This window comes from Myripristis murdjan, chromosome 19 (genome assembly GCF_902150065.1).
Source record: "Myripristis murdjan chromosome 19, fMyrMur1.1, whole genome shotgun sequence".
In the NCBI taxonomy this organism is placed as follows: Eukaryota; Metazoa; Chordata; class Actinopteri; order Holocentriformes; family Holocentridae; genus Myripristis; species Myripristis murdjan.
This window is the reverse complement of record NC_043998.1, coordinates 23,932,201-23,959,568: the sequence shown is the minus strand read 5'-3', so window position 1 is coordinate 23,959,568 and position 27,368 is coordinate 23,932,201. Positions and strand designations below refer to the sequence as shown.

General features: G+C 41.5%; 2 protein-coding genes across 5 annotated transcripts in view; one reads left to right on the top strand and one right to left on the bottom strand.

Moving 5' to 3' along the window:
- Positions 1–19,796, bottom strand: part of heatr1 (HEAT repeat containing 1) — a 40,537-nt gene extending 20,741 nt beyond the window's left edge. The window contains exons 1-24 of one of the 3 annotated variants that reach the window (XM_030078069.1): positions 19,723–19,796; positions 17,515–17,688; positions 16,555–16,771; positions 15,459–15,600; positions 14,743–14,844; positions 14,112–14,252; positions 13,000–13,211; positions 12,614–12,747; positions 11,620–11,746; positions 10,802–10,903; positions 10,330–10,447; positions 9,583–9,690; positions 8,738–8,836; positions 8,111–8,199; positions 7,782–7,993; positions 6,814–6,935; positions 6,379–6,576; positions 4,407–4,581; positions 3,785–3,933; positions 2,920–3,112; positions 2,538–2,710; positions 1,187–1,351; positions 467–709; positions 72–203 (exon numbers count right to left, since the gene is read on the bottom strand). In XM_030078069.1, coding sequence (XP_029933929.1) covers positions 72–203; positions 467–709; positions 1,187–1,351; positions 2,538–2,710; positions 2,920–3,112; positions 3,785–3,933; positions 4,407–4,581; positions 6,379–6,576; positions 6,814–6,935; positions 7,782–7,993; positions 8,111–8,199; positions 8,738–8,836; positions 9,583–9,690; positions 10,330–10,447; positions 10,802–10,903; positions 11,620–11,746; positions 12,614–12,747; positions 13,000–13,211; positions 14,112–14,252; positions 14,743–14,844; positions 15,459–15,600; positions 16,555–16,771; positions 17,515–17,656 — 3,495 coding nt within the window. In that variant the 5' untranslated portion in view covers positions 17,657–17,688; positions 19,723–19,796. The remainder of the gene's footprint in view (positions 1–71; positions 204–466; positions 710–1,186; positions 1,352–2,537; positions 2,711–2,919; positions 3,113–3,784; positions 3,934–4,406; positions 4,582–6,378; positions 6,577–6,813; positions 6,936–7,781; positions 7,994–8,110; positions 8,200–8,737; positions 8,837–9,582; positions 9,691–10,329; positions 10,448–10,801; positions 10,904–11,619; positions 11,747–12,613; positions 12,748–12,999; positions 13,212–14,111; positions 14,253–14,742; positions 14,845–15,458; positions 15,601–16,554; positions 16,772–17,514; positions 17,689–19,722) is intronic. The other 2 variants (XM_030078071.1, XM_030078070.1) reach the window with 2 other exon arrangements.
- A 1,962-nt stretch (positions 19,797–21,758) lies between these two features.
- The window catches only part of sun1a (Sad1 and UNC84 domain containing 1a), a 29,628-nt gene continuing 24,018 nt past the window's right edge, over positions 21,759–27,368 (top strand). Inside the window, exon 1 of one of the 2 annotated variants that reach the window (XM_030077455.1) lies at positions 21,759–22,046. The gene's annotated coding sequence lies outside the window, so the exon portion shown is untranslated. Of the gene's footprint in view, positions 22,058–27,368 lie in introns of both variants that reach the window. The other variant, XM_030077454.1, reaches the window with a different exon arrangement.

Below are 27,368 nucleotides of genomic sequence, written 5' to 3'. Positions count from 1 at the left end.
GTTCAGGATGAGCTTCAGAGTCTTTCCTCGTTAATTTGACCAACATCCCTCAGGCTGTCGGCTTCTCTCACCGCTTTGAAGACGCTGCTGACGGTGTTTGCCACCAGAGGGTTCCTGCTCTCCACCAGCAGGTCGAACATCACAGCCAGCAGCCTCTGCTGCACCTTCTCATCCGGCAGGGCCGAGAAGAAGGGCTTGGTGATCTGCAGACACACAGCGACCGAGCACAAAGTTTACCTGAAGAGCTGCAGGAGGAGGACGCTGAGCTGACGAAGACTGAGGCAACAACAGCTGACAACTGGCTTTTGTCTGGGAATTAGGGCCGGGTGATATGGACAAAATCAAATATCACAAGACTTTTGGTGCTTTCACTCATGATTTACATAGTGAGATTTTTTTTTTTTTTAAAACAATCATTAGTAATGTGGAGATGATAATGGAGCAGTCTGAAGGTCTGAGGGCTGACCTGCTCCAGGGCTGTGATCTGGAAGCTGGGGATGTCTGCGTGCGGCCGGGCCGACGTCCTCAGCGCCCGGACCAGCAGATCCACACACGCCTGGTTCTTGGCCAGCAGGGGGGCGGCCGCCTCGTTGTACTTGCCCAGGACGAGCTGCAGCAGCTGGGCCTCGTGCCGCAGCAGGGTGGGCGGCTCGGGGCCGCTCTGCTCCAGGAGCCGGTCCAGGAGGGGCAGCAGGGCCGACAGGACGGACTGGAGAGCAGAAACACACAGGAGGGAGGTTTCAGCCACAAGGAATGCCATAAATGTGTCAGGAACCCTCATCTGGGTGCTATTTATTTATCATCTGTTTATACTGTAAATTTATTTACTGTTTATACTGTAAATTTGCACATTGCCCTCATCTATGCACATTGGTTTTATTGTTTTTTTTTTGCACATTGTTTTTTGCACATTGGGTACTTAGATCTTTAGATCTCGGGTGTCATCTTTTATTCTTTATTTTTTATTTATTTAATCTTGCACTCTGTGGATACTGCTGAAAACTGTGAATTTCCTTCGGGATGAATAAAGTATCTATCTATCTATCTATCTCTCTGAAGCGGCTTGAGGAACAAAAGTAATTTTCTGAACTCTCTGCATTTTATATCAACAGGTTTACTCTTTTAAATACTTGACACACCCCTCCCCAACATGTCCCACCCTGAAGGACACGCCCCGTCCCCTCACCTCTCCGTTGACCTGTCCCAGGGCGCTCAGCAGGGTGCAGGCGGTGTAGGACGGGCAGCCCGGGGCCTGGATGATCTGCAGGAGCTGCTCCATGGACGCCTGCAGCTTCTTCTGCTGCGACCTCCCCTTGGCCGAGACGCTCTCCTCGTGCAGGACGCCCAGAGCCTTTAGAGACGACACACACACGGAGGCGGTCAGTGACACCACACAGGGTGTATCTGATCGTTTTGGTGACTGTTCTGATAGTAACGTGAACTGATCAGAGCGCTAAAGGACAAACCAAAAGACAGTTTATCGTTTGTGCCGACAATTCACCTGCTTGTTTCTTCTTTTTTTTTTTTTTTTTTTTGGATTATTCTTTTTATTGCAGAAGGGTGATGTACAATGTATTCCAATACTGATAACATGTTCTGCAAGTTTTCAAAATTACAAGTACAAATGTGCACAATAAGTGGGATAATACACAAAAGACTAAAATAAATAAAAAAAAAATCAAAAATCAAAAATAATAACAAAATAATAGTAAAAAAAAATAACATAACACACTCCACCTGCTTGTTTCTGACACATTTCACTTTCAGTCCGAGCTTTTGAGTTTTGACTAAACTGCAGCATCTCCACAAATAACAATGAAGTTTCTGTTTGTCTTTACACTGTGTTTTGTCTCCTCTCTCTGTACTGCTCAGCTGCCAAAACTGCAGTAAAATGTACTTATTTTGATGGTGATGATAAATTTCCATGTAGGCAGCATGTCTTAAGATCAAATGTTGTACCACTTAACTCCAGGAGACATTAACTTTATTTTATACGGTAGTTTTCAGTGATTTTTCCATGACTTCTAGCAAAAAGAAACGATTTCATAATTGAAATGACTGAAGCCTCAACTGTTAAAAAAAATTATTTATCAGTAAACTGAGTCCACATTTTGTCAGTTCAATCTAAAGGGTCCTCACTTTGAATGACTGCAGCTTTAACAGGGTTTTCCAAAACTTTTATTCAAATTTAATTTTACAGAATGTTTCCGGGGCTTGGAAATTGTATTTGCTTTTTTTTTTTTTTTTTTTTAAACATTACTGACTTTTCTAGGATTTGAACCCTGATAACTAAGATTTCGAGATCAGAATTGAGAAATCCGACTCATGGCTGCTTTTTTTCTGTTGAAACTGATCAGAAAACATCAGATCTGGGTCACAGGTCAAAGAAAAAGTTGGGAAACTTTGTTCTGTAGTGCGAACATAAGTTTGTTTTAAGTTTCTCACAAAACTGACCAACATTTTGTATAACCGAGGAAGTGAAGAGCTGAAATGTGTGTGTGTGTGTGTGTGTGTGTGTGTGTGTCACTCGGCCTCACCTGGCTTATATAAGACGGGTCGGCGATGATTTCCTCGGTGTGCTTCAGCAGCTTCTCTGTGATTGGCTGGAAGGGAGAGGCGTCGGCTGCTGATAGGCTCTGCAGGGCGCCGAGCCCCGCCCTCCTGACCTCACGAACCGGAGAGGTGAGGCAGGCGAGCAGCGAGGGGAACACTGACACACACACACACACACACACAATAACTTCATAATTAATTATAACTTCATAATAACCACAACTAATAAACTGAATTAATCATTAACTAACATTATACTATACAATACTAATAAACACAATAACACACAACTCTGAGGTCCAGCCGTTCATTTTCAGTGGAGTGTTTTCAGGTGAGTGTTTTCAGGTGAGTGTTTTCTGTGTGTACCTGGAGACTTGGCTGATGCCAGGTCAGCCAGCGTGGCGGCCGGCTGCCCGCTCAGCAGCGCCCGGCCCACGTACAGAGCCTGGGTCTGCAGGACGGCGCCCACCTTCACGTCCAGCTGCTCGCCCTGGTTGCTGCTGTAGCCCCAGAGGACGCACAGGAACCTGAAGAGCAGCGGCGCCTCCTTCAGGTGGACCTGAGAGGGAGAGGAGGAGGAGGAGGAGGAGGAGGAGGAGGAGGAGGAGGCAGCAACATGAGCTCAGCAAACAGAAAACTTCAGTCACTCAAAATTAATTTAATCTCAGAGACACACTGAAGACGGATCCTCAATTTAAACAGCGCTGAGGTAAAGCAATCTTCTAAGAGCCTGTTTGATTAATGTCTAGTCATCATTTGGAGGATATTTACAACTCAAGTGAAACAAAAACAAAAGAATGTGGACAGCAGAGGAGCGGCATAAAAGGACTTCGCTTTTTATTCCTCCTGATTTTAACCATTTTAACCGCTGTTTTTATTCCCCTTTATCTTATTTATTGTTTGACTGAATTGCACTGATCTCCTTGCACTGGTTGATGTGTGAAACATAATTTCGCTTTAATGTGATGCATAAAAATGACAAATAACAAAATCTAATCTAAACTTCTGCTTGATTGATAAAATAACGAGCATGAGAGGTGATTTTTGGAATTTACTAGGTAGTGTGGGCTTTCATACAAAAATAAACAACAGAAATACAAAAATTAAAGACACAACTAATCACTTTGACATTAACTAATACCACAAAATACATTTTGATTCCCTTAAAAAGTGTTTCTTAGGATTTTCTCCTTGCCCTCTGTGCGAGTGGATCATTTTGAGCTGACTGTACCTGCAGGAGCAGCCTCATCAGCTCCCTGAAGCTCCCGGCCGAGGCTCCCTGCCCGGCTCCGTTGACGACGACGTGGAAGAGCCGGCAGATCAGAGCCAGGTAGCAGCAGGTGTTGGTGTCCAGCTTCTCCGGGTTCCACCACACCTCACCTGACGGGACAAAAAACACACACACACACACACACACACACCGAGGACGGTTAGCTCAGGTAACACCGACAAAGTTGAGGCTGAGGAGCCACAGTTTGGTTACTTGTGTGATTTAACCAGCAGCTGATGCCGAACTCTCCCTCTCATTTCAAACAATGGAGCCTGTTCTGATGGTGCTCTGAATTTTGTGTTAGCTGATCGTTTTGTAATTAGCGTTCGTGTCGGGTGATCAGCAACTAGTGTCTGACTTTGAGCAGCTTTCACACCTCTAATTCTGTAAATAGTAGCTCTGACAGTAAGCGTTCACTCTTAATACTCAAATCCAAAGCAGCAGCTGGTCGGAGTTTTAATATCGCAGTCAGGTTAAAGCCTTGATTTTTTTTTTTTTTTTTTAAATTCTTTTTCTGCTCATGTTGTGTCCAGGTTTCCCCCACAAAACCCTAAAAAAAAGACACACACAGATGCACGCTCACCTTTGAAGGTTGTGTCGTGACACTTGAGAGAGGAGATGAATCCCCTCAGCAGTGAGATCAGAGCGAGGCTGAACTCTCCGTCCAGCCTCTCGCCCGGCCGCCCGGCCGCCCGACCCAGGAAGAGAGAGAGAGCCTCGGAGAAGGAGGCGGGAGCCGCGACGTGACCGTCCGCATCCTGCTGAGACACACAAACAAAAACATGATGATGATGAAGAGGCTTTGAAATACCGTGGAGGGAAACTGAGGGCAATTTTAAAATGAGCAATGTGGTGTTTTACTGCCCAAGACTAGGGCTGAGAGATATTTAAAAAAAAAATGGCATATTGCAATTAATTTTACAGATGTTGCGATTAGGACATGATTCATGAATATTTTTGCTGTTTAACCCCCTGAACCCCAAACCCGCCGGCGGGATAGAAAGACATGTATTTTTTAAAAAAATCGCCAAAATTCAATCGTTTATCATAGCTGGAAGCTTTAAAAACCTATTTTTTCGTCGGAATTTGAATTTTCCGACGGTCCCTGAATGCAACATATCCGACTTCCGTTTAGCGGTAGAAAAAAGGACGAAACTAAGCCTAAAAAAGTGATTTTTCATTCGAATCATTTTATTATACATGCTTCATTCAACAATTCGCCAAAAAATAGTCGTTTACTCAATCCAGATCATTCAAAAAACAGAAAATTCTGCGGTCTTCAGCGGATCTGAGACATCTTGATTGATTCAGGTGAGCCCAACAGTCGCGTGACAAAAATTCACTGAATTTCAGTGTGTAGGCAGCAGTAGTAACATGGAAGGGCACAAGGCAGTAAAAACGCCTAAGTTTATACAGGTTGGAAAAATGTTAATATTTCAGGAAATAAATCATGTGAAGCCCTACTTTTTTTTTCCTGGATCAGTGACACTTGTGGGCACCTGAGAAAATGTTCTGTACATTTATTCCAATGTTTCTCGATTTTTGTAAAATAAATTATAAAAAAAAAAAAATCAGTTTGCTTTTTTAATTTTTTTTATTATTTATGGCACTATAACTCTTTCATACTGTGGGAAAGACATTTTTGAATGACTCCATGTGATAGCCACAGCTGTGCTGTTTCCATAGAGGTGCAGCACTTGTAACTGCAGTGAAAAACAAGCCCACAGTGAGCCAAAATGTGAGGGGAGCAGAAAACACCCCAAAACTGCTGGGGGTTCAGAGGGTTAATTTTTCACTGAAAAAGCCATTAAAATGATGATGGGGTGATTTTTGCTGGGATCTGTACCAGAAATATGGAAAATATAATTTGTAGGCCACCGTAATACTTTATTTTTATGATTTGCCGTACATTTTACCTTTATTAAAAAACTGATGTTACTGATTTAGATATTGCATTTGGCCATAATATTTTGATTAACTGTGAAGCCCTACCCTCTACCTTTTGGTTTGCACTGACAGTTCATTCAGGAAACTCTTACAGCATCACATCAAATTCACAAACTGTCATTACAAATCCAGTCGGCTGTGGTTGTTGTGTTCTCTGCTGTTCATTTGTGCTTTTCTTTGCTACTCCTGCACTATTTTTTGTACTATGCAGCCAACTACCTCCATTTGTGGTCTTTTCAGAACATGTCTATGTAATATAAGAGTGTAATTATTAGTTAATTAATCTATTAGACAACTGACAATATCATTGTAATTGTGATGATCGATGAGTCGTTCAAGTCATTTATCAAGTAAAAAGTTCAAACATGTCTGATTCCAGCTTCACTAAGTTCATTAAAATGCCAAGATTGCCTTCCTTCTCTCTGTTCATATCTTTTTTTTTTTTTTTTTTTGGACAAAGGCATCACTGTGGGCTCTGATCACTTCCCATCAGACTTTGGCTTGAGTCCCGTCTCCAAACTGTGTTTACCTTTTTGGATTCTTGTAACCGAATTGTAATGTTTCCAAAAAAATCCAAACGTTTTCCTTCAACGTTCTCCGCCTCTGACCTGAGCATCGTTGTCCTTGATGATCTCCAGCAGGGGGCGCTCCAGCACGGCGTAGACCCTCTGGGCGGTGAGGAGGTGCTGCGTCTCGCTCAGCTCCCCGAGGCCCTGCAGCAGCGTCTGGGTGAACACCAGGAAGGAGGCGCGCTCCCTCAGACCAGAGCCCCGCTGCTGCTCCACCAGCTGGGCCAGCTTCTCCAGCTGAGGACAGACAATTATCAAATTACTGCTGCATCAACCTCTAATTAGTATTTTAATGTTAAAGAGCGAGAAACATCAGAACTGGACTGAAGCTGAGGACTGAGGTACCTCTCACCCCTGCTTCAACAGTTTTGGTTAGAGTGGGTCAGCTAAACTGAATATAGAGGTTTTCAGCAGATTTGGGCTGCGGGGCTCCCTGCCTGCAGGAAGGAAACGTAAACGGACGAGGAGACTCACGGCGTCCCGTTTGGAGAAGTGCTCCATGTTGGCCAGGTTCCTGGTCAGAGTGGAGATCAGGCGCTGGTTGGCCAAACTTAGAAAATCGGGGTCAGAGCTTCTCCTCATCACCTTTTCCAGCTCTGTGAGGACAGAAAAACCCTCTGACGTTAGTGCGCTTCAAAATCATTTTATAATTATCCTTACACAGTCATAGTGTAAGAGTAGCTTATTTACAAAGCACTTATTTAAAAACGTAATTAACTAAGCACTTAACAATAAATACAAACAAGAAAGAAAAAAGTAGATCAACAAAAGCAGCAGAGGGGGAAGAATAACTTATTGCATTTAAGATAAGTAATTAAAAAAAATTCTATTTAACATAGTGTAAAAAAGTCACATTAATTTAAGCACATATGAATTTAACCATAGAATGATTGAAGAGTAAATTGCTGTAAATAAACAGCAACTAAACTTTTTTTTTTAACTTTTGACTTTTGTCATTTGTGAAAATAAACTCAAGTTTAAGGGGTTTTAATGTCATGTAGAAATAAATACAAACTAACAAAACAAACGAAACAAAATGTAGAGTTATGATATACTTTTGAGAAGCTGTGCTGATTTCTTACAGGAAAACAGGATTCAAAACCTGAAACACTATAATTATGTCTACTTGTATTTCAATTAGGGCTAGGTCGATATATCTAAATTAAATATATTGCAATACAAATGCAACGCGACATCGTGGAGTAGAAAAATGAATCGTGATATCAGCTGCAGTTTGACAAGCTCTCCATCCAAATTACATCATCTGACCTTTGCACTGACAACATTTTGGTTTCAAATCAAAAGGTCTAGAGCCAAAACATCGAATTAAAAGACTAAATGCAAGTTTGCGAGAGTTTATTTGCAACAGAAATGATATTTAGATATAAATTAATTAATTAATTCAAGGTTTTGTTTGTGGGTGAAGCCGCTCGGTTCGTCACCTTGAGCCCAGTCCACGGTGAGCGGGTGCTGGGCGATGACGGCCGACTGGGCGACGTGCCGGGCGAGCTGCAGCTGGGCGGAGTCCGGCCGGCCGGCGGTGATCACCAGGAAGGGCAGCAGCGACCAGCCCGCCCTCTGCACAAGCTCCGCCCCTCCCTTCGCCACCCGCGGGTCGGAAAGCAGCTGCACCGCCGCCGTGAGCACCGGCAGCCTGCAGGACGCCGTGCAAAGAGGATTTTACATGGACATGAATAAATATTATAATAACTATGTGTGTGTGTGTGTGTGTGTGTGTGTGTGTGTGTGTGTGTGTGTGTGCTTCACTGACCACTGATCAGCCAACGAGAGGTCAGTTCTCTGCAGCAGTGACAGTAAAGACGACACGGTGTCCTCTGGGTCCAAACGATCGATGAAGACCTGAACATCATCATCATCATCATCATCATCAAACAGAGCAACATGGTGTTTTCAAAGACGTTACGATCGCAATTATTAAGATCTTACTTGCGTTTTCTCATCATTAATTTCTCATCATCATTATGATCTACATGAAATTAAATGTTTTAGTATCTAAAACCAAAGTAGAAAGTATTAAAGTATATATTTTAATCATTAAGCACAACCACATACAACAGAATTATGTCGTACATTGATTATAAACACGTATATTTTCTTCTATTAGCCCGTGTTTTGCATTCTAAACCTAAAATACAACTGTTATGAAGCCCTGGTATTATAATTTACCTTTATTTAAACCGTTTCAGGGGTTAGAACGGTGTGACTGAAATGATTATTGAGGTTATACTGTTTCAATTTGCTTTACTTCTGCTTCACAGTTGCAGAGTTCCACATTTCCACCTCAATGAAGCTTCATTACAACAACAGGCAGTGAGCTAACGCTGTTTGGGATTTGAACCGGCAACCCTGCTGTCAGCACGTCTGTAACCCAACTGACCTCCAGAGCTTTGAGAGCGGCGGCCGCGACCTCGGGGACGTCGTCCTGCAGCCGGTCCAGGATGGCTTCCCTCAGGAACGACTCGTCCAGACTCTCCTGCTGTTACACACACGACGGATTTTATTTTGAAAGGACGTTACACACACATTTGTTTGGTCTGAGCCAGAGAGGAAAAAATGACGATGATGCATTTTTTGCATTTGATTCATTCAGTTAAAAGTGTAATATGTTAAGTTTGAGAGAATTTTGAAGCTGAAGCAAGTAAAAAAACAGATGGTATATAAAAAATGTATTATGCTGTTTGTAAAAATACAAAATTGTCCTTAAGGGGAAAAGTGGGTCCCCAGGACACTGAAAAATTCCCTGTTGTTGATTACAATGGCACGACATCCAATTTTATTTTCACACATTTTTGCTATTTAAAAAAAACATCTTTTATGCCTCTGATTTACAGAGCTTCAAAATTAATCCTTTCTTTTCATTTATTATAAAATGATGCAGGATAATTCAAATAATGTCATGTATAGCAGCAGGCTCTGGCCATGTAAACAAATATCTGTGAACCTTTGATTTATTAGACAAAGTTTTAGTGGGGGAAAACGTGACTAAAATACATTTTTGCATTTGATTTATTTACTTTCACACTAATCAACAGTGAATCAGGGCTTGCAAACAAAAGTCACATGACGTGCAATCGGTTCATTTATTGGACATTTAAAACATGCACTGGAGGATTCACCGGGGCCTAAACATCTAAGTCCAGGTTGTTACTGGACCGCCTGTTTATAACAAAAGTGTGACAAAACAGACATGATCAAAACAGAAAAAGTGGTTTTGTGGCGTACCTGTCCCGAGGTGATGATGCCCATCAGGTGCTCCACAGCCAGGCTCCTGACCGACGGCAGCGGGTGCTTCAGGCTGAGCAGCAGAGACGTGTCCGAGTTGCCCAGAATCTGACAGCACACAGGAAACACAGGAAACACAGGAAACACGGTCACACTCACAAACTGACTCAGCAGGTTGAGACGCCCACAGCGCCGCCTGGCAAGACATCACTCTAACAGTTTTTCCATTTCATTAGTGGAGTTTTTAATCCCACCTCAGGTCATTTCCTGCTATAGAGATTATGTGTCGTGTGTGTGTGTTGGGATTAGATGCTTTTTGATTGGCTATATAGGAGTCTCATTGTAATTACAGGCTGATGAACACCAGGAGTGGCTGAATCATGTTGGTTTTTTAGTGAGTCATCAGTAAAGACTATTATTAAGACTATTATTATAGAAGCATTTTTTTTTAAAATCACGGTCTCCTATTTTCCAAATTCATGATTCCATGAGCAACCATTTTTTTTGACTGTGTTCAGCCATGAGCACCTGGTATTTTTCTTCTTACATGATAAAAAAAAAAAAAAAAAAAAAAAAAAAAGATATCTTGACAGATTCACATGACCTGATGGCCTTTTATTGGTCTAAAGACATCACATGTACAATTAACTTGGTCTCTTTGTAATTTACCACCTTGGTTTGAGAAGCTTCTCTTGCACTTATTTATCTTGCCACACACACACACACACACACACTGTCATGCTGTACCTGGTATTTCCCGCTGCTCATGGACAGAGACAGGAAGTGGTGGAACAGCTGTTTCTGCTCGGTGTCGCTGACGTCGCCGACGTGAGCGGCGATGACGGAGTCCAGAGCTCCACCGTACCTGAGTGATGACATCATGTGGTCGAGCACGATATTATTAAAGTTTACACGTCGATCCAACTTTATCCCATGAGGCATAAAACGAGCACATGTTTATACACAGTGATACTCAGAAGACTGGGAGTGATCCGCTAAAGGTGATATCTCAGACGGTTCCACATATCGTGGTTCATATGCACTCATTTAATGATCAATCCAAATGTTTAGAAGATCAATGACAAAAAAAATTAGTCTTTTCAGTGGAATACACTTAAATTCCAGGTTCCCAAACATTAAAAACAATCAGCGGTGCATCAAAGTGTGTGTGTGTGTGTGTGTGTGTGTGTGCGTGTGTGTGTGTGTGTGTCAGACTCACTTGGACTCGAACAGTCGGACCAGAGGCAGCAGCCGCTGGTTCAGAGAGGTGATGTGCTGTTCGGACGTCTCACTCTGACTCAGATACTCATCCAGCAGCAAACTGAAACAAACACAACAACAACGTTTCTACTGGAGGAAAAAAAAAAAAAAATCACAGCGGTGGACACGGACTGGTTTACATCTGTGAAGGTCGGGGAAATCTGTCACAGTGAGATCAGAAACACTTCCAAATAATCCATGAAATAATAAAAGCAAATGAGCAACATGAGCTTTTTTAAACAGAAGGTGGTTCTTAATGCTGCAGATTTCAGAAAACCACATTTAAAAAACTGAATGTAAGACAGCTTTAACACCCCAGGCAAATAAACCTGTGACGGAACAAAGCAAATCAAAGACTTTTTAAAATTATAAATGGGCAAAAATGAAGAAATTATACCAGGAAACTGCTTAAGGGACATTAAGCAGATATTATTGTCTGGTCACGTTGTTCTGGATTAATATTTGATGGGAATGTTGGTGACGTTTGGTGTGCAAAACATCGCTGCTTGAAGTTTGGCGACTTTTTGGCCTGTTGGTGGCGCTGTGGTGAGACAATCAAAATCCATAATTTCCTCCATAATTTCGTCCATAATTTCATCCAAATCAGGCGACAGAGGCCTCCAATAACTAGACTTCTTGATGCTGCACCAACTACAAGTGACTCATGCAAGTTCAAAATGAAATGTATTTGAAATGATTGTTATGACTCAGGTGAAGGCTGTGTGTGTGTGTGTGTGTGTGTGTGTGTGTGTGTGTGTGTGAGGGCAGTGTGTTTACCGAGCCACCGTGTGGTCCAGGTCTTTGTTCAGAGGCACCGCCTGCAGGACGGCCTCAAACACTGCAGAGGGACCGGCAGCCGCAGACTCAGCCGCCTCCGCCGCCTCCGCCTGCATCTCCATCTCATCTGGAGCAGAAAAAACAAAACACACAAGAGACGTTTTTGTGTGTAATCCAGAGTGAACAGTGTGCAAAACGTCCTTAACCTCCTACAAAGCTGTTTTAACTTGTGTTGCATCTGCCGCTGCTTTTGTTTCCATCAAAATGTCAAGTGATTTTTAACTGAACTTTTAAAATGTTTCAAAACATCGTCTGGAAACAGTTTTCTGAACGCAGCTGAATCAGAAAAAAACTGGGCACAGTCTTTACAGTCTTTACAGACAACAATGTGTCCACTGCTTTTTAATCAAATCATATCTTTATCAACATTCCACCTTAAAGGAATACTCCAACATTTTATGAAAAAATCCCCCTTTTTCCAATTTACCCCAGACTGAAATAAGATGTTAGATACCATTGTCATCTCTGTTTGTCCAGTGGATCGGGTTGCATTTCATGTTAGCTTAGCATAAAGACTTGAAGTCAATGGGAATCGTTAGCCTGGCTCTGTCAAAGTGAAAAAATAAACCTTACAGCAGTTCTGACGACGTGTATTTCAAATCCACATGATCTACTGTGTGACTCAGACTGCTTCAGAGCTCAGACAGCCAGGCTAACGACTCCTATAGATTTCAAGTCTTTATGCTAAGCTAATAGGAACTGCTGGACATACAGAGGTGAAAATGGTATTTAACATCTTGCCTCAGTCTGAGGAAGTCAGTGAAAAACGGGATTTTGCTCAAAATTTATGCGCTCCAAAACTTCTGTCTCTCATTTATCTGTGGCATGGATTTTATAAAAGTGCAGAAAAGAAAGCAACCCTGTGCAGCATCTGTCAACAACAAACAGACGTGATTAAGACTTTGAGTCAGACCCGTATGATCCCGTCTCTCACCTGTGCAGGTGCTGAAGACGCCGTGGACCAGGTGAGGCAGCAGGTAGCGCAGCAGAGGACTGACGTCGTGAACGGACGCCATGACCTGCAGCGTCTCCACCAGAGACGACATGCAGCAGAGACGGCCGAACGCTCTGAGGAGACACACACACACACACACACACACACACACACACACAAACAAAGGTCACATGACTCAGCAGCAGCTTGTTGATTGGACAGGCTGTTGCTTAGAGACTAGACTTCACGATGCTCTGGTCTGTCTCTTCTTCTGTGGTGGTCAAAGTGGTTATAAACACGTGAGGAAACAGTCCACATTTCATTTTGTCTCCTTCTACCCATAACAGGACCGAGACATTTTCAGGTAATTTGGTGACGGCACCCACCTGGGTCCGACCGCTCCCTCCTTCTGGTTCTGCAGCAGGACGATGAGGCAGCCCAGCCCCTCTTTGGCCAGGACGGGCTCTCTGACCAGCGACTTGCTGAGCTGCAGGGCGAGCGTGTCGACCAGACTGGCCTCCAGCACCACCTTCACCGCCAGCTGGCACACGATCATGTAGGTGGCCGCCTTGTAGTCCGCCAGCGACGACTTCAGGCCCTGAGGGTGGACGGAAAGAAACGTGGGAAAAAAAAAACAAAACACACAACAAGGACAGGTGAGGAGGAGAGGACCACGAAAAGAAAACTCCCACACGCTGCCTTCTTCATTTGTGATTAAATTATATCTGTTGGCAAAAGGATCTTCATGAGGTTAGATAAGTGAACAAGAAAGTGTGTGGGAGCTTCTTTATTTCTGAGTTTGGTGTGAAGTCAAACAGAACCTGGCTGTCTACAGGTGCCAGACAGTTAAATTTGGCGCTTTCAAGGTGAATTTTAACCAAATTTAAGACAGACTTTTTGGAAAAATCGTCTTTTTGTCCTTCATATGAGCGCTGCAGGCAGGTGTAAAGGTAAGCGCTGTATATTCAGTCTTGTGCTGAGGTCAGTTTGAGGTAATAAGATGCTTTTTAAAAAACACAGAACTTGGGACAAAGAAATCCAAGGATTTTTGTGGATTTCTCTCTACAGATACTGAGGTTATAATCTGGTTTCTTGTGTGCATTAAAATGTATGTAGGAGTAAGTGCAAAGTGCCTAATTTTTGCAAAGAAAAATTAAATGATGCATAAACAAAAACCTCATACATTCACATCTGAGACTATTTCTAACTTTTGAGGCCTGATATTTAGAAAATTGAATTTACATTTAGAGGACCTGCAGACACTCTGAAAACAGACAAATTTACAAATTATACACCTTAAAATGTTTCATGTCTAACTGTGTGAGGGTTTTTCAATAAAGTTTTGCTTGTTACCATTAGTTCAGACATTATAATTGTGTCACAATTTCACAAAAATCACCATATCATCACTAAATCATGATAACGATACGTTATCTCCACACAGTAAGATCACTGGGATTGTATCACTGATATTAGATTATACAGTCAAAAACATTACCTTCTGAATGTAGGGCAGCAGTTTGGATATGATGGTGTCTGAGACCTTCTCCACGGCGTCCAGAGCCGGGACGATGGTGGAGGCGTAGAAGGAGAAGATCACTCTGAGCTGTGAACAGTTTGCAGAGTGACCTGAATACGCCTGAGGAGGAGAACACAGGAGGGAAAGAGTTTAGATCTGATGAAGCAGCGGCTCAGCGTGAAACCGGCTCCGTCTGGAGACAATAAGAGAATGCTGTTTGACGTGTAGCGTGATTCGTCTGGTCTGGACTCTCCTTTACTCTTCTGTCGCCAAAAATTAATCCTAATTTTGCACGACATACTTGGATACCTTGCCGATTCAGGAATCAAAAAAATTGTCAATTTGTCAAAGCAGCAAAAATTTGCATGCACCACAAAGCTAAGAAGCAATGTTTAAATTTATTAAAAAGTGCTTCGACCAAATCATAACTTGAAAATTATGTCGAGAGAAATGCTCACAGATCATATAAGAAAACAGATGTATTGATGGACATGAGCTGGTTATATTTAACGCCACTGATGCACTGTTCATTGATTTTTAACCAAAATTCACGAGAGCACATCTGAAGCGGTCTGATTCGGTGTGCTTTGGCGTGACGGACATCACGCACCTTGATGGACTTGGTGACCAGCGTGCAGATGAAGTCCATGAAGCTCAGGTCTTTGTAGCAGTGGGTGATCAGCGTTCCTCTGGCCAGAGGCACGCCGGGTTTCTGAGGGAAACAACAACAACAACAACAGCAACACATGAACACACCGTGCATTTCAATGTTCGATATTTTAATGCAACAAAACTGGTGTCCATGTTGCAGAAACTACAGGGTGCAAAAACAGGGATTATGGAAGAAAAACTAGAGATCTATGAAGCGCATGAACACCTCCTGTGTTTTTTCCATAATTTGGTTTAGATCACAGTTTGGCTGGAAAAGAATTGAACTGGCACAGAATTCAAGTTCTGTCTTCTTAAGGGCAGAATGAGCAGGATTTGACCCCTGGCTGAGATAAGCACCGGCAGCCAGTTTTCCTTTCCTAGCATGGTGAGGGAATGAAATGACCAAGATATAACATTGCCATCCTAGGAAAAAATATAGATTTCCACAGATTTCCTTTTTTCCAACGTGATTTTTTTGTAGCTTCCTATTGGACGTGGTGCCGTCGATCTGGCACACACACACACCAACACACACTGCGAGTGGCTCACAACTCATGATGGAGAGTCTATCCATTGTTTTTTTTTTTTTTTTTTAGGGAAATCCTGCTCGTTCTGCCTTCAACAGAATCTTGACATGCAGACATGACGTGAGGCGAGGAGAACAGCCGGTCTGACCTGCAGGCAGTGCAGCCAGTTCCAGCGGTTTGTCGCCTCATTGATGTTCAGCAGCTGAACCACCCGGACGAACATTTTGGTCTCGTGATACGGCAGAGCGCACGCCAGCAGGCTGTCCACGTTATACAGCTGGATGTGGAACCTGCAGCCACACACACACACACACACACACACACACACACACACACAGTTTAATATCCTGTTCAGCATCAACACAGAGGAATGAGATGGGACAGAAACTGCATGCTACTGAGGTTTTTTTTTTTTTTAAATGGAAACAAAAATAAAAATATTACATCTAGGTTTCAGCCTTTAATTGGAAAAAAAAAAAAAAAATCACACATCAGTTGCTATTGTTCACCTCTGATATGATGCAATTTGTTTGATTACATATTTATTGTGGACTTTACCAATACCACATTGATTGTCTGAAGGAGGGTCTGAACACAAACTGCCTCTAATGAAACATTTTTAAAATGTTTGACCCAAGTATGTTTTTTTTTCCCCCCGAACTGAAATGAATAAATTCTGGTGGAATACAATGAGGACATGCATTGTTACGACAGGAAAAATGACAACAAATAAATAAATATAAAATAAAATAAAAAATACAACATTAAAATGAATGACTAAATAAATAATAAATAAAGAGGGAAATAAACAAATACTCTTAAATAATAATTTGAAACAAAAAAAAAGATACTGACAAGGCGTGTAAATCAGTAAGTAAGTAAAATAAGTAAGTAAGTAAATTTACTGATTGATAAAAAAATTAATTCATAAAATAATTCAATAAAATAAAAATAAAAATAAAATTACATAAATGATTATTTATCATTAAGATGGAATTGTAAGGATATAAAATAGGTCATTTATTTAAAAAAAAAAAAAAAAAAACTTTGCAACTTGAAGTTATTGATTATTGACACAAAATATCAGCAGCTTCAAACTAATGATATTGGCTGTGGTCTTGGCCCTCAGATCCAGGATCAGCTGGACTTGGACATCCTGTACTTGTCTGTCCTAATGAATTCCCACCACATTAAGAGCACTGTAATTACCGCTCTGATTAAAGTGAGGTCTGGTGACGTCTTACCGGTGCACGAGCCACTCGATGCACTTCTGAGCCGGTTTGAGCAGGAAGTAGGGGCAGAGGCGCGTGAGGAAGAGCGAGATGCCGGCGTCCAGCTTGTCGTTGACCTCTCTGGACTGGACGCTGCGCTCCAGGGTCAGCGAGCTGCGGCTGAACAGGGTGTCCTGAAACTCATAGAACGCCGGTTCGATTCCCAGCAGCTCCTCCAGCCCTGTGCAGCCTAAGAGATAAGAGGAAATAATCTCACTGAATAAATGTTTAGTTTCTTGAAAATCGATGTGAGAACCACACACACATGTGTGAGATCTAATCATAGAAAATGAATGGAATTGAACTGAATCAAACCTATTCGATTTCTATGGATCTAATCAAAAAGTCACAGTAGAGTCAATCCAAGTTCAGGGTTCCCAATAAAAAAACAGCACGGTATCAATCGACTGTATGGAATCAGAATCAGAAATATTTAATTGAACCCTGTAGGGAAACTGAAAAAATTTGTCAATAAATCAATTAGCCAAGAAAAAATTAACAGATTGTGATTTTGATTGTAATCCATCAAGTGAAACTGCGGTTTTTTTTGTTGTTGTTGTTTTTTGCTGATTCCACTTTCATTAAGATGTTTTGACTGTCCTCTTTTTTTCCTGTTCATGCCATTAGTACAAAATTAATACTTTGTTGTTGTTTTTTGGCTGCTGGTCAGTCTAAGGAAGACATTTGAAAACATCACTTTGGGCTCCAGTCACTCCCCATCGGACAGTGGCATTATTTTTCACTTTTAGACAGTAAATGATGAGTCAAAAAGAATAAACTCCAACTCTGCCATCACCAAATTATCAAGTAAGATGTATCACATCCACCATGAGAGGTGGATGACGTGGGCTGATGGGGATTTTTCCAGGCCAACATGCAAAAACAAAAACAAGCTGAAAACACATTTGGGCTGTTTGGGACGCCGGGACTCACCGAGGGCATAGAAGGAGCTCCGGTCCATCTGAGCAGCATCTTTGGGGTCAAAGAGCAGCGAGGCCACCTCTTTGCGCGTCAGCAGGCCGGGGTCGCTCTGAGGCAACGCCAGCCTCTTCAGCTGGAGGGCGAGGGACGTCATGATGTCTGTCTGTCTGTCTGTCTGTCTGTCTGCTGGAAAAGACACAGGGGACGGATTTAATTGTTGGAATCCAAATTTCACTCTGGCAAAAAAAAAAAAAAAAAAAAAAAAAAAAAATTCTTCTCATTATTATTTATGTATCCAAGTATTTTATTCAGTTAATCTAGGGTAATTATTTTATTTTAAAAGTGCAACACAAGTAAAGTTTATTATTATCTACTACTATTACATAATCTATCAAGCTGCTCTTGTTTAAGCAAAATCCTCACTTTTTAAAACTGGCTCCCCAGGAACCGCTGGATTCAAGCCGAGTGACTGTCACGCAAAACTCCACTGAAAAATCTTGTAATTTCACCTAACCTTGTCTTCTGACAAAAGTTTAAAGCTGTAACAACATGACAAAAAGCATTTTATGGATCTTTAGTGTCTTCTGGTCACTTCGGCATACAGCTGATTTACAAAGCAACGCGTTACTTCAGAAAAAAACTGAACTTTAGACTCGTTTCCACTGTTATTCCACAGTTCTCCTCGATTAGACTGGACTGGACGACCAACACTGAGGCTCTGTGCAGGAAAGGACAGAGCCGACTGTACTTCCTCAGGAGGCTGGCGTCCTTCAACATCTGCAAAAAACTGCTGCTGATGTTCTACCAGTCTGTTGTGGAGAGCGCCCTCTTCTATGCGGTGGTGTGCTGGGGAGGCAGCATCAAGAAGAGGGACGCCTCATGACTGGACAAACTGGTGAGGAAAGCGGGCTCTGTTGTGGGCACACAACTTGAGAGCCTGACATCTGTGGCAGAGCAACGGGCGCTGAGCAGGCTCCTGTCAATCATGGACAATCCACTGCATCCACTGCACAGCGCCACCACCAGGCAGAGGAGCAGCTTCAGTGACAGGCTGCTGTCACTGTCCTGCTCCACCGACAGACTGAGGAAATCATTCCTCCCCCACGCCATGCGGCTTTTTAACTCCACCCGGAGGAAATAACTCATTATACACACACTGCAATACTGGTAGATAACACGTAAAGACTGGAGGGGAAGGGGTGATTCCATGAGGCTGGATCAAGTCTGACAGTTCCTGAATTCCCAGTACCGGGCGTCAGGTTCTGTCGACGGTCTTGGTCTCATGGTTTCACACTAACTCTGAACCTCGGTCGGAGCGTGTGTTCCTCAGGTTAGGTTATTTTCCACTGCTGTTTAACTGTTATTACTTCTGTTTAAATTGTTCATATTCCTATCTTTTTATAATCCTTGTTTATAGTGTTTATATTGCTTCTGCTATTTATCATGTGTATACTGTATATTTCTTCTAAATTTGCACATTGACCTACCTCTATGCACATTTTATACACCCATGCACACGGTTTTTTCTGTTTTTTTTTGTTGCACATTGCTTTTTGCACACTGGCTTGTACTTAGATCTTATTCTGTTGTACTTAGATCTTATTCTTTATTTTTTTTTTTTCATCTTTTTTATTTTATTTAATCTGTAATCTGTGGATACTGCTGAAAAACTGTGAATTTCCTGCGGGATGAATAAAGTATCTATCTATCTATCTATCTATCTATCTATCTATCGATTAAAATACATAGGGGCGTGGGTGGCCTGTTTCTAAAGGTGCAGATTTTATTCAAATAAATGCTGCCTGGTGCGTCACATCAACGCCGAATTGAAGACCTTTTGCTTCCTATCAGGTCAGAAAAAGTTGACCTCTATGTGATAAACAAGGCAACGTTAACATAGTTAGATTTTGTAAGCGAGTTTGGCGTACACTACTAAATAGAAAAATCATCACAGGTATGACAATAAATAACCTTATTAAAGATTTCAGACAGTGTTTGCTGTCCGTATCTGGCTCTCAGTTTACAGTGAGACTGAGTTATGATGACTAGTTAGCTCAAGCAACAACTTGAGCTAAAGTGAGCAAAAACACACGTCGCTGCCGCTATGAAAGGCGATGTAACAACACCAATAACATATGAATATGTACATAAACATATCGGAAAAGTAATCGATAAGGTTGATCAAGTTGATTAAGTAGGGAAAATTGCAGATACCGGTACCTGTTTTCTCTTTTCTGTGCCTCTAAACCCACATGGGTGCACGTTGTTGAAGCTGCAGTGACCTCCTGCCGGAAGCTTCTACATCCGGGTCACACACTTTTTTTTTTTTTTTTTTTTAGCTCTATTATTTTTTTCTTTTTCTATTTTTTTCCCTCCGCATTTTACACGTTTTAAAATAAAAATTGCATTAACAGCAGATTACCGGGCAGTATGTTGCTGGATATAAGTTTTTATCACAATAATAATAATAATAATGATAATGAAAAAAAGAATACGCAATAATTTCCCATCAGGCAAGAGGTCTCACTCCTGCTTATTTCCGTCTTCGCATAAATACAGTTGACAGTTTTGAAGTTGCAAGAAATATAGAAAGACATGCCAAATAAAACAATAAGTGACTTATTGATTGTAAAAAACATGTGCCGTGTGTATGAGTGGTATCAAAGGTATGTGCCAAATTATGTGTGTTAAGTCTCAATGTGTGCATTAATCCCTTCAAGTATTACAACAATAAACACAAGGATAAGAAATTGAGCTTATGTTTAAAAAAGTCTACCCATATTAACTTTATGCACTGTTCGGTTTATGTTATGTTCATTTATGCACTGTTTGGTGTAGTCAGACGTCACACATGAATTTCATGTCTTGTAATGCAGTAACGAGTCATGTAGTTGCTAACCATTTGTGAATATTCTGATTTAAAAGGTTTGACCCAAGTATGCATGAATACACTGCTATTTTTTCCCCCTTCAAACTGGAAGGAAGAAGGAATAAGAAATACACTGAGGACTTGTATTGTTTTGTACGGAAGCCCTAAAGGGCCATACATACATATATTTTATTTCCTCCGTTTTCCCGTGATAACAAGATAATTTTCCTCCGTTTTCTCGTGATAACGAGATAATTAAATCGAGATCTCGAGAAAACAAAGCGATTGTCTTATTAAATTATTGCAGGAAACATCAGTCAGTGTAGCAATGTCAGAGGAGCAGGAGAATATTAATCACTGCATCACTTATCTGTTCAATCAAGGCCTGACACAGGCTGAAATAGCTTTATGCTTTTTGTCAGGGGTCACCAATCATGTGCCATGGAGGGCCGAGAGGCTGCAGGTTTTCATTCCAACCAAGACCTCCACCAGGTGATTTCACTGATTAGCTCCAGGTGATCAGTGAAATCACCTGGTGGGGGTCTTGGCTGGAAAGAAAACCTGCAGCCTCTCGGCCCTCCATGGCACATGATTGGTGACCGCTGCTTTATGTGTCAAAGGAGACGTCAGTCAGCATGACATGTCACGTATGATGGAAATCTCAGGCCTATCACGTTTCATTCATTCATTCAAAACGGAGGGAAAATATCTCGTTATCACGAGAAAACGGAGGAAAATTATCTCGTTATCACGAGAAAACGGAGGGAAATTATCTCGTTATCATGGGAAAACGGAGGAAAATTATCTCGTTATCACGAGAAAACGGAGGAAATTTATCTCGTTATCACGGGAAAACGAAGGAAAATTATCTCGTTATCACGAGAAAACGGAGGAATTATCTCGTTATCACGAGAAAACGGAGGAAATAAAATATATTTATGTATGGCCCTTTAGGGCTTCCGTAGTTTTGGCATGAAAATGACAAATAAATAATTAAAACAAAATAAAATAATAAAACAAAACAAAATAAACAGCTAAATAGAAAAATAAAATACAAAATAAAGCTGACTGACTATATAAACAACAACAACAATGACAAATAATAATAATAATAATAATAATAATAATAATAATTTAAAACAAAAATAAAATACCCGTTTTTTAATTTTTTTTTTTTATTATTAAATCATAACAATTTAAAGATATCCATTACTGATACAAAATATCAGCAGCTTTAAAACAACAATGTCCGCAGTGGTACATCAGCTATTGAAATCCGGTGTCAGATTTGAGAACGTTTCTGTGATCTGTCGTCCTGAGCGCAGAGACGATCTTCGGGGGCGATAAGGGCCCACGAGCACGAGCGCTATAAAACCAGTAAAGTTACAGCGTCATCTCGTGCAGCCAGAGGCAGACGGACCACCCGCAGCACATCTCACTCTTCAGTCCTCCACTTCACTGTTAAAGTCGGCATTTACAGTTTGTTTGTCAAAGAAAACGTGTAGCCTAAAGTTGAAAATGTGACTTGATTTTATGTCAGCGTTGACATGAAGTATTTCACCGGTGTTTTTTAAGGCGAACGTAGCGGATTTGTTGGGTTGTCAACGGTCGTAACGCTTCTCAGCAACAGGGCAACGAGATACTTGATTTCCGGGAGTCTCCGGCCTCCTAACAGGTATATTACAGGTAAATACATCTGAGACACCTTTGTTGTTTCTGTAATTACATTTATATGTCGACCCGTTGAAAGCTAAAGCTAACGTTAGCAAAGTGACAGTTCGTTTTTCGCGGGGCCCCGCCCATTGCGGACATTGATTGGCTCCTCGGCACGTCAACTCCCCTGAGCTGGACGCTGATTGGCCCAGAGGTGACAGGCCCACTGCAGTGACTGAACAGGCCAAACACTGATCCCATACCCAGCGAGTTATTTTGATTATTCTGGAAACAAACTTTGATTCATTTTTCTATATCTAGTCGTTTATAAGCGTCAAGTCAAGTACATTAAGTTTACATGTTACATAAATTTTTCATTAAAAAAAATTTGCTGTGAATATACTACGGTATAAAACAATATATAACCTAACCTTTACTAAAATGAACAACCAAAATAAATTACAGTATTGTTTAACCATTTTTGACCTCTTGAAAATTAATAAAACTGTTCAAAAATCCCTCCCAAATGCCACATCAGGACAACAAGACGTTGAGGAACACTACAGAAAAAAAAAAATCATGATTTGATTTGGTCTCAAAGCTTTTGTAGGTTTCTGTAATAATGGCATTTTTCTCGAATTAGATGGCAAGTGGTCTGTAGTGGAAATGTGTCAGAAACTCACCCTTATTGTCAGTCTACCTGGAAAACCAGACATCCTCTGAACAGCCTCTCTCTCTAGTTTGTGTCTGTAAAGTTTGATGAGGCTGTGATTCTCCTAGATGTCACTAGAGGTCATTTTCTACAGCGACGTCCAGTTGGACAAAATGCTCTGCCTGCAGTGAAATGGCTGTTATGGGGGCCAACATCATCACACATGAATCAAATGTGGCTCATTGAATCCACAAGAGTCTCAGCTTTCCAGTCAAAGCCAACTAATGCAGCTCCAAGACTGTTTAGGCCCCAGCCTGCATTTTCTTCCTGAAGAAACCTGCACCCACGGATGATTTGGGAAGTGCTGTCAGCACTCCCTGTTGCATTTTTCATTAATCTTGAATCAGTTTTATTGGACAGTCCTAGGTATGAAAAACCATCAGTCCTGGAGGCTGGAGGAGGTTTGCTAGCCAGAAAAAAAACAGGTGTAATCATGGACGGATATTGAAAAAAGGTGTAATCATGTTTTCTTGAGCTCCAACCAAGGTGGATTATTTTCACACTGTGGGCAGTCTGAGACAGCACGCTTATTATAGCCGCTGAAGAGCTGAGCTGCTGGTGTGATGTGGTTGTAGGTGTATACTCCTTTTTACAATGGAGAGAAAGACCAGCTCGTGCAACAGAGTTGGTAATATTATTGCAATGCAAAAATGCTGAACTGAACTAACCAGCATTTTGTGGCTGCATGGTCTCCAACATGTCAGTTCAATAGAACCAAAAAAGCGTCCTTATGTTTTTGTCTCTGTTCATTTATGTCCTTGTACAATTTCTTCATGATTTATTAGACCATAGGCTAAATGAAGGTGGAGATTTTTCCTTCTGCACAATGAGTGCAGATTTAATTAAATTCATAGAGGAAATGAGAGAGGAAAGGGAAAACAAGAGATTAATTATGTGGTTAATAATATGTTGGCTGGTATGAAAAGTGACTGGCCTGAAGTGGACAAAGCAAAACAATGGTGTGTGTTTGGTCTTTCATATCTGGTGTTGCCAGAGGGATAAAGATATATAAATTAAAATAAAGCGAAACGATGCAAAATGAGGATATATTGTCAAGTTTGTGTTTGGGTATGGTGGGTTAGCATGTAAGGGAGAGGGATTGGGATCAGAGGGAGTGAATGAAGTTACTGAATGTCCTCAGAAGTACAGTGATAAAATGTGTGTGTGTGTGGGAGGGGGGTGTCTTTCTTTATTTATACTGAACAAGTGGAGAAGCAGCAGACTTAAAAGTCTCTTGGCTCTTGGTGGCTCTTGCAGTCTGAATGCAGACATGAAGAATCTCTCTGAGCTGCACTTGAACGTGTCGCTGCCCCCGGTCACTGCAGGTTACACGCACACTCCCAAAGGTGAGTGAGCGGCTGCCGGCTTCACCTGTACACTAAGGCTTCACTAACTTCTTATTCTGGCGCTTTGCTGCAGCACTCATGTCTGACCTCGTCACTAATGGATCTGGCTCGCATTAATTATGAGGGAGGTTGAATTTCTGGGTCCAAGTTACTTCAGATGTTGATTCTTGGTTGTATTATCTCTGTGCACTAGGATTCCACCACTGTTTGTTTATCAGTATCTGGTAGATATTTGCCCTTTTTTGAATATCTGATATTGGCTCATCTGTGTCTTCCGTCTGTCATATCAGAATAAGAAAAACTTTACTGATCTCAAAGAGGAAATTGGATATGAAAAAGGTTATTCTCTAGCTGTTTTTGTTTGATAGTATCTTGCTTCTCTTTTGCGTGTGCAGTATTGGTTAATTTTGTTTATTCAAATATTTGATCAAAGAGATTAACTATAGTAATTGTTTTGAATGTCAGCTCGAATGAATGGTTAACGGACTCTTCAGTTGAGAAAAAAACTCAAATCAGTATCGATCTTGTATTAGGTTAGGTGGTGTGTGGGGCATTTTGTCGTCATGGCTGGCATCTTTCTGTCTGGGTGTGTGTGTGGGTGTGTATATGTGTGTGCGCAGATGCCTTAAATCGCGAGTAACACATGATAGAAACATTATACTCACACCTCAGAATCCCACTAAAGAGCAAGTTATCTAGTTATATTTTTACACCTTAGCTAATTAGATGAGCACCTTGATGCATTAATGTTAATAACAGGAAAACAGATTTTCATGAAATTGTTTTATCTATCCAATGCCTTTTTATATGAAATTCATAATAACTCTGCTCATGCTATAACATATACACTATATTACCAAAAGTATTCGCTCACCTGCCTTTACTCATACTATGAACTGAAGTGCCATCCCATTCCTAACCCATAGAGTTCAATATGATGTCGGTCCACCTTTTGCAGCTATTACAGCTTCAACTCTTCTGGGAAGACTGTCCACAAGGTTGAGGAGAGTGTTTATAGGAATTTTTGACCATTCTTCCAAAAGCGCATTGGTGAGGTCACACACTGATGTTGGTCGAGAAGGCCTGGCTCTCAGTCTCCGCTCTAATTCATCCCAAAGGTGTTCTATCGGGTTCAGGTCAGGACTCTGTGCAGGCCAGTCAAGTTCATCCACACCAGACTCTGTCATCCATGTCTTTATGGACCTTGCTTTGTGCACTGGTGCACAGTCATGTTGGAAGAGGAAGGGGCCCGCTCCAAACTGTTCCCACAAGGTTGGGAGCATGAAATTGTCCAAAATGTTTTGGTATTCTGAAGCATTCAAAGTTCCTTTCACTGGAACTAAGGGGCCAAGCCCAGCTCCTGAAAAACAACCCCACACCATAATTCCTCCTCCACCAAATTTCACAGTCGGCACAATGCAGTCTGAAATGTACCGTTCTCCTGGCAACCTCCAAACCCAGACTCGTCCATCAGATTGCCAGATGGAAAAGCGTGATTCATCACTCCAGAGAACGCGTCTCCACTGCTCTAGAGGTCAGTGGCGGCATGCTTTACACCATTGCATCCGACGCTTTGCATTGCACTTGGTGATGTGTGGCTTGGCTGCAGCTGCTCGGCCATGGAAACCCATTCCATGAAGCTCTCTGCGTACTGTACTTGGGCTAATCTGAAGGTCACATGAAGTTTGTAGCTCTGTAGCAATTGACTGTGCAGAAAGTCGGCGACCTCTTTGCACTATGCGCTTCAGCATCCGCTGACCCCTCTCCGTCACTTTACGTGGCCTACCACTTCGTGGCTGAGTTGCTGTTGTTCCCAAACGCTTCCATTTTGTTATAATAGAGCTGACAGTTGACTGTGGAATATTTAGGAGCGAGGAAATTTCACGACTGGATTTGTTGCACAGGTGGCATCCTATGACAGTTCCACGCTGGAATTCACTGAGCTCCTGAGAGCGGCCCATTCTTTCACAAATGTCTTGTTTCACAGTCTGCATGCCTGAGTGCTTGATTTTATACACCTGTGGCCAGGCCAAGTGATTAGGACACCTGATTCTGATCATTTGAATGGGTGAGCGAATACTTTTGGTAATATAGTGTATTTTGACATGGAAATATTCACAAAGTGATAAGTTACTACGTTAACTTGGCTTAGTTTATAGCTGCAGAGGAGTTATGTTGTATTTATGATGATTATAGCGTCACGTCAGACAGCTCAGGTGTCCCGTGTTTGACTCTGTTGGCATGTTTTGGTGCAAAGCAGGCACAGTGTTGAAACAGAGCAGGCTCACTTGATCAACCTTCCTTTTGATAATGTAAAAAAAAAAGAAAAGGTAATATTACAGTTGTAGAACATTGGTCATCTTTAGATCATCAGGACTACAGTAATTTGTGATCTTAGAGACAGTCAGCTGAAGTCGCAGTGTGTTTGAGACGGTGTGGGCTGTGAAGGCTGGAGCCTGGCTGATGCTCGCAGGTGGGTGTGTGTTCACCTACAGCTTCTTCAGCTAGCAGTGTGTTTGTCTCTGGTGCCTCCTGGTCTCCGTGTGGAGGGAAGTTTTGACATTCTTGGTGTTGATTTAGCCTGCATGTGTCAGTGAAATAGTTTCTCCTCCCTCACAGCTGGCTGTGTTGGCTCGTCCCTGCAGCAGCTGCCGGGACTCGAGGCTCCGCTGACTGCCGCTTTAACCAGACTCTGCCTCTGTCTCTCTCTGTTCAGCTTTATATAGTGGGAGTAACTTTGACATTTTAAGACTGAAGTTGCCAACTGTTTTCGAAGCTGTTCTAATATTTTTAAAATTTGACCATTTTCTTGCCAAAAATATCAGAATCAGAAATACATTATTGATCCCTGTGGGGAAATTGTGTCAGTTGCAGTTGCTCAAATTCTCAGAGAAAAACAAAAATGTAAGCATAAGAAATAGAATAGGAAAATAAGAGTTAAAATATATGCATTAGAAATTTGAAAAAAGTGTTATGTAAAAAAATGTGCAATCCTACAATAACATTACAACAATAAATAGATAATTAATTGAGAATATGTAAAGTACACCTAAATACATGGACATATTGCACTATTGAATTCTTGTAACGTTCTACAGCTTTGAAATGATTGCACATTTAAACAGTTAAAGACACAGTTAATGTACAATAGTGAAAAAATAATATTAGCATGTATCTCAAAATCTTTATCCTCATCAGGATGGAAAAACCTTTTAAGTTAGCATCATGGGACAATAAAACTCATCTGTACCCAGCCAGTCAGACTAATGAAATAATTTTAGTGTTA